A 7,430-nucleotide genomic window follows, 5' to 3' on the forward strand; every position below is an offset into this window, starting at 1 on the left:
CAATAGTAAACGAACTATATCAGTAAAAACTTTGTACTGTCTACTATTATGAAAAAAATATTAGAAAATATCCGAAATATTTATTTTTCATATTAAAAAATAAACTTTTTGAAACCTTTTTCTCTTGTATTTTTGCCGCATATCTCATAGCGGTGGGATATATGGCTACTCATAGGGGGAAAGAGGGTATGTACGGCTCATGAAAAATTTACAAATAATACAAACATGCTTTACTATTCCACTACACGTATGTATCACGAAATAACCACTAAGTCTTTTACACGTCCTACATTAATCATTTTATGTAGATTATAACTTATGATGGCGTTACTTATTACAGTGACAAATCGATTCAATTCACAATAAATTCATTAATATTAACAGTAAGAAGCTGAAATCATAACACAATACTAATATAATATAAAGGCATGTAACAGAGTAGTTACGGGAAAATTATCCCCACTTCTATTTTTTCTGACTTCTGCGGCGTAAATCCCAGCGCGTATTTGCCGGAGTTACCCTATATATATTTTTATTTATGAAGAAATTTAAGGAACTTTTGGATGTCACCTCATATTTCATGTAACTATGTTGATAACTTATATTAATAACAAGTTTCCATTAATATTCTGGTGAAAAAATTTCGCTGAAATTGTTCCATGTTTTAGAACATTTCAGCGAAATTGCTGAAACTTTGCTGAAATTTCAATGAAAGTGAATTTTTCAGCTAAACATACTGAAAAATCGTTGAAATTGTGAACTGAAATTTTTTTTGAAATTCTGAAATTTTGCTGAAGTGTTCCAAAACGTAGAATAATTTCAGTGAAATTTTTCCACCAGGGTAATACTTTGTAAACAAATAACATTGTTTGAATTACCCAAACATCGACATTCATTAATTCAAATTCACATGCAGGATATTAAAATCTTCAGTATCACTCACGATAAAAACCTTGTTTCTTTGTGAACAGATTTCCTTCGTCTACAGACTTGATTGATGATAGATAAGACGAGGAGTGATAATCTGTATTGCGACCGAAAACACGAATCAGTGTCCGAGTTATCGTCGTGGAAATAAGCTGGACGGCACAGAATCGGGGAAAATGAACACTTCGAGTGTGACGAAGAGAAAAAATTCCGAAAACGAGATCCGAGGTATCCTATTTTAACAACTATATATCATTTCTTCATCTTTCCATCTCTTGCATATAAAAAAAAGCCTTTTATGTTGCTTCAGATTGAGATCGACGTTGCTCTTATTGTAATACCTTTACATTATTTCGTTCATTTCTTTCTCGGTTTTTTGTGATTTGACTTTCTCTCATACAACTCAACTGACTGTTGATTGATTATGCGACCCAAGATATACTGAAATGAGAGCGCTTTCCTCCGAGGGGGTAACCACTTAATGTAATCGTGGGACAGAGTCCTCGAAATCATTATAAAATTTATATGAAATCTCTATGCATAATCCGATAATTACCTATAAAACCACGAGAAACCATTGTATAATATTAAATAAAATCGTATATTTTACCAAATTACTTCATATGTGGAAAAAATTATTTGTAATCAGATAAAATCATATGAAATCATGTAATCTGTGGGACAATATTTCATCTAGTGGTTACCCCCTCGCTTTCCTCTAATAAACTTCTGTTAATCATATTATTCTATTCTTTTCCGGATAATAAAAATAAATATTTAATAGATAATAAGATAAATATTAAGATTTAGCAGCTGTCATCGTTTTACATATCGGTTTGACGCAAATATTATTTTAATTATATTGTTTTTGAAAATCTCATTTATACATACAATATCCGTGAAAAAATAAACATTAAGTAATTTAGCGATTTAATAAGAATTGTTTTATGAACAGGAAACTGTTGCTATTTTATTTAAATAAAAGGCTTATAAAAATAATGAATAAGTAATAATAAGATAACTCAAAATATTAAACAACAATAAAAATTATATTACAATAAGTATATTACGATAGATAATGCTATGCAAACATTTGATTACTAACATAAATTACTTTAAGTAAAATATCAAACTTTAATTCAAACATTAAATCGTTTAAGGGGCTCCTAAAGCTGTCTGTATTACCGACTAAATCGTATAATTTTTGTATAATACTTTTTTCTCTTTCACAAATTCGCGCGCGAAAATCCTTTTCCAGGATTAAAGTATATACATTAATACGTGTTTGTGAGATGGAGTTTATCCCGAGAACGATAAAAAATTTTTCTTAAGATTTCAATTTCAAAATTTTTTGTCGTTTTCGACATAAATTCCACCTCACAAACACGTATTAATGTGTATACTTTAATCCTGGAAAAGATTTTCGAATCTGTGAAAGAGAAAAAAGTATTATACAAAAATTACGATTTAGTCGGTAATACAGACGGCTTTACGATCCCCTTAAGAATGAAAGACAATAGCGTGCCGATGATAAGCAACAGTAGGAAATCATAAAAATTTTTAGATTAGTGTGTAATAGTAAATAATTCTTTTATCTCTTCAAAGACTTTCGAGTACATGCATCCGCCAATACGACTGACGGTAATTACTGAACTTATTTGTGATAATAATCTTATGTCTCTTTTGACAACGTCATTTATCTACGATAAATCGTTGTAATTTGTACAAGAAGTGTGATAAGAAATTATCGACTAATGAATCGAAGTAAAAAAATGACATAAACAATAATATCATTGCATTTGATATATTAAATATCATTGCATATTATTCGATATATCGCAGTAAATGTATATCTGATTGATATATTCAATATTTAGTAGTTTAATTGTCGTAGCTATGTACCTAACGATTCTTTTATTGCCTTGGTACATAATTGGACCATGACCCAATTTAAACAGCCAAATTGTCGCTATGAATATTGATGATCGACGTAAATGGTCGCCGGTTGCTTCCACTAGATAAATTAAAATAAGCTACCGATTTGATTTTTAATATAAACGATTAATGTAATAAGTTACTTAATTTATTCTGAATGTAATTATCACAAATGAAAACACTGTAATGATAAAAGCAATCTCAGCAATATTCAACTTTATCTTGATTTTCTTACGCAGCGTCTATCTCAGGCCTCAATGATGTAATACTTTGTCAGCTTTTTAAATATTTATATTACATGTTTCAGATCACCCGGATAATCAAAACAATGTCGAAGAGCAAGAAGAGGTGAGATCAAATTAGGAGATCAGCACTTAAATCGCAAATATTCATAAAACACCTATACACAATTTGTAGTATATTTAGTTAAATATTTAAATATCTATACTTAAAATATTTAAATAAGTCTTTAGATAAATAAATAGATAAAATACGAAGATTACCGCGATTATTTGTGTTTCGTAATCTTGTCTGATAATTTTGTTTGTCTAATTTCGGTGCAGTAAGCATCTATGAAAAATTTACATAAACATACTTGGATTACTTTCGCTCATGATAATGTTACCACGAAGTCAAACAATTATTATTATTTTATCGCGTATTTAAGCGTATATAACGCGTTATATAATTTAATCTGATAATATGGGGCTCGTATTTCCACATGTACATTAAAGTTAATGTTGTTTGACGAGAAGAAAAAAAAAGGAACGCAAGATTCTGGAATCATTTGACGAAACAATCTTCCCGTGTTTTTCGATATTGCAAAACTATCAGGTAAACGTCCCGCATCGAATTTATATTCACGTATCATCGACCGCGTTTTTATTGAGCAACTTCTCTGTTTTCTTCGTGGTACCTGTCGTCGCAATCCTATTTCGCTTTTGCGAAAGATTCTGCAATATACACGATATTTCAGTTTGAGATGAAAGTTCGCACGAAAGTTTCAACGGTAGATTCTATAACGAACTTTATGGATTGATTTTTTTTAGATTAAAAAGATCTCGATAGATTAGCTTAATGAATTTTTTCTTTTAAATCACTTTGTTAATGGGGATTGGAGCGATTTTTATTTTTGTACAATCATATTTGTCTTTCAGTGCTTATCTCTTGCTAAACAAAAAAAGATCAGAACAATTAATCGTAATCATTCTACTACGGATCATTCTACTATAGATAATACATAGATATAAAAGAAATAGTATATATATATACATGCATGTGTTACGTCACTTTACTGGGAAAAAATCTGATAATTAAATCGACGGATATACCGCGGTTCTTTTAATTACACTCGTACAGCGTATATTTCGATAATCGTATACTCTAAAAATATATGTATAAGCTTCTCTGGTTTTGCCGCAAATACTCATAATTTATATCATCAACAAGGTCAACAGCATAAGTCATAGTCTAATATTAATATCGCGACATTTTCTTCGAAAGTAATAAACACATTTTGTTGTGGAATTACTGTTGACATATAAATATTTATTACGATCTGAGAAGGTGAATCAATTATTCTTAAAAATCATGATGTCATCCCGCATAAAAATACGAGGGTCGTCTGAAAAGTTTTGAGCCTAACATAGAAACAAGTGATTTTTCGGTCAAATTCAATTTTATTTTTCCACATAGTCTCCTTTTAAGTCGATACATTTTTTCCAGCGATGCTCCCACCCCTTTAATCCATTCAAATAATACTGAGCGTCTTGCTTTGCAAAATAGGCGTCTACGGATGCGGTGACCTCGTTCGATGAAAATTTCTGTCCTCCGAGCCAAACTTTGAGCCTAGGAAACAGAAAAAAGTCGCTGGGGGCCAGATCTGGTGAATACGGTGGATGGTCAATTAATCGAACCGCAATTCGTGAATTTTTATCATGGCGACTGCTGATATTCGATTTTTTCCATTTTTACAAAAACATTGACATTGACTGGCACAAATGACTGTCAAACAACAACTAAGCGCCGGAAGTAGCTACAATTTTCGCAGGTATCTTTCAAAGTATGTACGATTACAGTACCAAAATTGTTTTGACGAGTAATGCAACATCTTCATGTTGAGGCTCAAAACTTTTTAGACACACGACCTACTAGTGCAATAAGTAAATTCGAATAGTGTAATAGTGGTGGAGAAAATTTCATTAAAATTACACTGAAATTTTATTGTGAAAATAAGTATTATTAATTAGCATCATATCAGAGGATACACGATAAAATTATAATAAAAAAAAGTTTCCTTTATGAATTCTAGAACTAATTTTATGCATCATAATATTTTATTTTCACAATAAAATTTCAGTGTAATTTTAATGAAATTTTTTCTACCTATCATTTTCTACTATCACACTATTCGAATTTACTTATTGCATTAGTAATATATTTTTATGCAGGATATCTTTCTTTTTTTCATATTCTACATTATTGCATTGTGTATGTAATGCAATGACGTCTAGCGTCTTCTAAACGCAGACTCGTAATCTCTCGAGATAAATCCAGCTTAATCGGAAACTGTCACAGCGCGTATCTGAACCACTTGCAAAAATGAACGGCAGGTCGCACGTGGCTCTGTATGTAATCACGTACTTTCACATTCAAATACTATATCACACTGCACTGCATGCTCGCACCACGACATAATGCCCGCCTGTCACCTGTAATATGCTTGCTTTGAGATATACCGTGCCTACATGGTTGTACCATACCTACCTACTTACTCTGGCAACAATATTGTGCTCACTCATGGTCGCTGATGTCAGTCTCGATGTTGGAGCGAGTGCGAACGGAGCCATCAAAATCAACGACGACGAGTGATCGCTCCGTTGTCACTCCTCGATCTGGACGATCCGGAGTAGACAAACGTTTTGTAACATATCGGGCAAAACATCCATCTGATGTAGTGAACCGATCCTCGTGGTAGTGATTGTTATTGATATACATCAACTCTCTTTTTTTCTCTTAATCGTGGACAAAATTGCGGTTTGCTGCGTACATGATGAATAAAATGCCTGTGCGTCAGGTAACTTGGTTAACGTATATACTTATTATTATAAGTTATCACTTTTTGTCGTATGTAAGTAAGTAGTTTAGTATAATTTAACTTATATTAAGCGTATCATTTTGAAGGACAGACTAGAAACCGCGTTCCCGCTATCTTGAAGAAATACTGAAAGAATATTTTAGAATTTTGTAAAAAAAAATATTGAGAGAAAAGAGGTGAAATTTTCCTTCCATATTTTAAAAAACGCGTTGCTTTCATTTGTTTATCCTTATTTAAAAATATAATACGAATTTGTATAATCCGACTTCTCAATCTTTAACAAAAATTAGGTCAAATCATATCGTTTGATTTTCGTAGATCAAACAGTATGATTTGTTCGTATACAACATATATAACTTCGTTATACGACATATATTCAAATTCATATAGAAACTAATGTGATCTGTAAAATATTTTGTAAACGTCTTGCTTCATCTTTTTATTGTACATATTTACTGATTTGCTGGAAAAAGAAAAATATGTGCTATAATTTACATAAGCTCAAATTATCACAAGACAGTGACATGAATAGGTTTGAAGAATAAATCAGTTTTTCAATTGGTTCACTGATTCACTTCCATTCACGTCAGCATGCCAGACTAATTCCCTTCATCACGGCCGCGACTACTGTACTTTCTCTGAGGCACAAGTTTTTCATCAAATTCATTTTGATCGTTGTGCAACAATCTCAATCCAGATACCGCGAGACACCGATTTCCGTATATGATCAACATTTAGGATACCAATGTGTGATATTGTCATATCTTATCTGAAATTAGATAATCCTTTCAAACTCGTTCCTCGCATACATACATCATTATAAAATTATTAATTGTTTATTGACAAAACATGACAAGCATTACCGAGATTTAGATCGAATTCGGAACGATTATCGAGAAGAAAGTACAAATAATATTATAGATAATGATATCTCTGTAATCGCGCGTTTTGTCATATTCGTTCGCACTACGTAACTAATTGTTGTAAAAGAGAACGCATTATCTGAGTTTGTAAATATCCTATGTATTTTTATCGGTTTGCATTCGTGTAAACTTTTAACGAAGTAATAACATCATAGAACGTCTCGAAAACGCAAAACTTCTTTATCATTCGAAAATTTTTATTTATATTTGTAGATTTAAACACGATAATAACATATTCATTTTAAAATTGTGTTAAATATTAAACTAATTAAAAACTAATTATTATTCAAAGTTATGATATACACATAAATAATATATAAATAATTATAATAGCTTACGTCGTTTTAAAACTTTTTGATGCATCCGCTTTCTTTGAGAATATATATATATATATATTGCAACTCATTCACTAGTGATATTTTCTGCGATGTCCTCTTTTTACGCGATGGCATTTAAACACCTGTTTAAGCGAGGTTTCAATAACAACATAGTAAAAATAATCTCAAACGAGTATATTTTCTAATAGCGTTTTTCACTGGCAGAGCTGG

The 7,430-nt window shown here is 31.2% G+C and overlaps 1 protein-coding gene across 2 annotated transcripts in view; it reads left to right on the forward strand.

Annotated features, from left to right (window-relative positions):
* Positions 1-1,065: 1,065 nt before the first annotated feature.
* The window catches only part of LOC108722136 (peptide transporter family 2), a 12,444-nt gene continuing 6,079 nt past the window's right edge, over positions 1,066-7,430 (forward strand). The window contains exons 1-2 of one of the 2 annotated variants that reach the window (XM_018447081.1): positions 1,066-1,155; positions 3,170-3,210. In XM_018447081.1, the coding sequence (XP_018302583.1) occupies positions 1,104-1,155; positions 3,170-3,210 (93 nt within the window). In that variant the 5' untranslated portion in view covers positions 1,066-1,103. Of the gene's footprint in view, positions 1,156-3,169; positions 3,211-5,377; positions 5,939-7,430 lie in introns of those variants that run through there. The other variant, XM_018447082.1, reaches the window with a different exon arrangement.

This window comes from Mycetomoellerius zeteki, unplaced genomic scaffold (genome assembly GCF_001594055.1).
Source record: "Mycetomoellerius zeteki isolate Tzet28-1 unplaced genomic scaffold, Tzet1.0 scaffold198, whole genome shotgun sequence".
NCBI classification, from domain to species: domain Eukaryota; kingdom Metazoa; phylum Arthropoda; class Insecta; order Hymenoptera; family Formicidae; genus Mycetomoellerius; species Mycetomoellerius zeteki.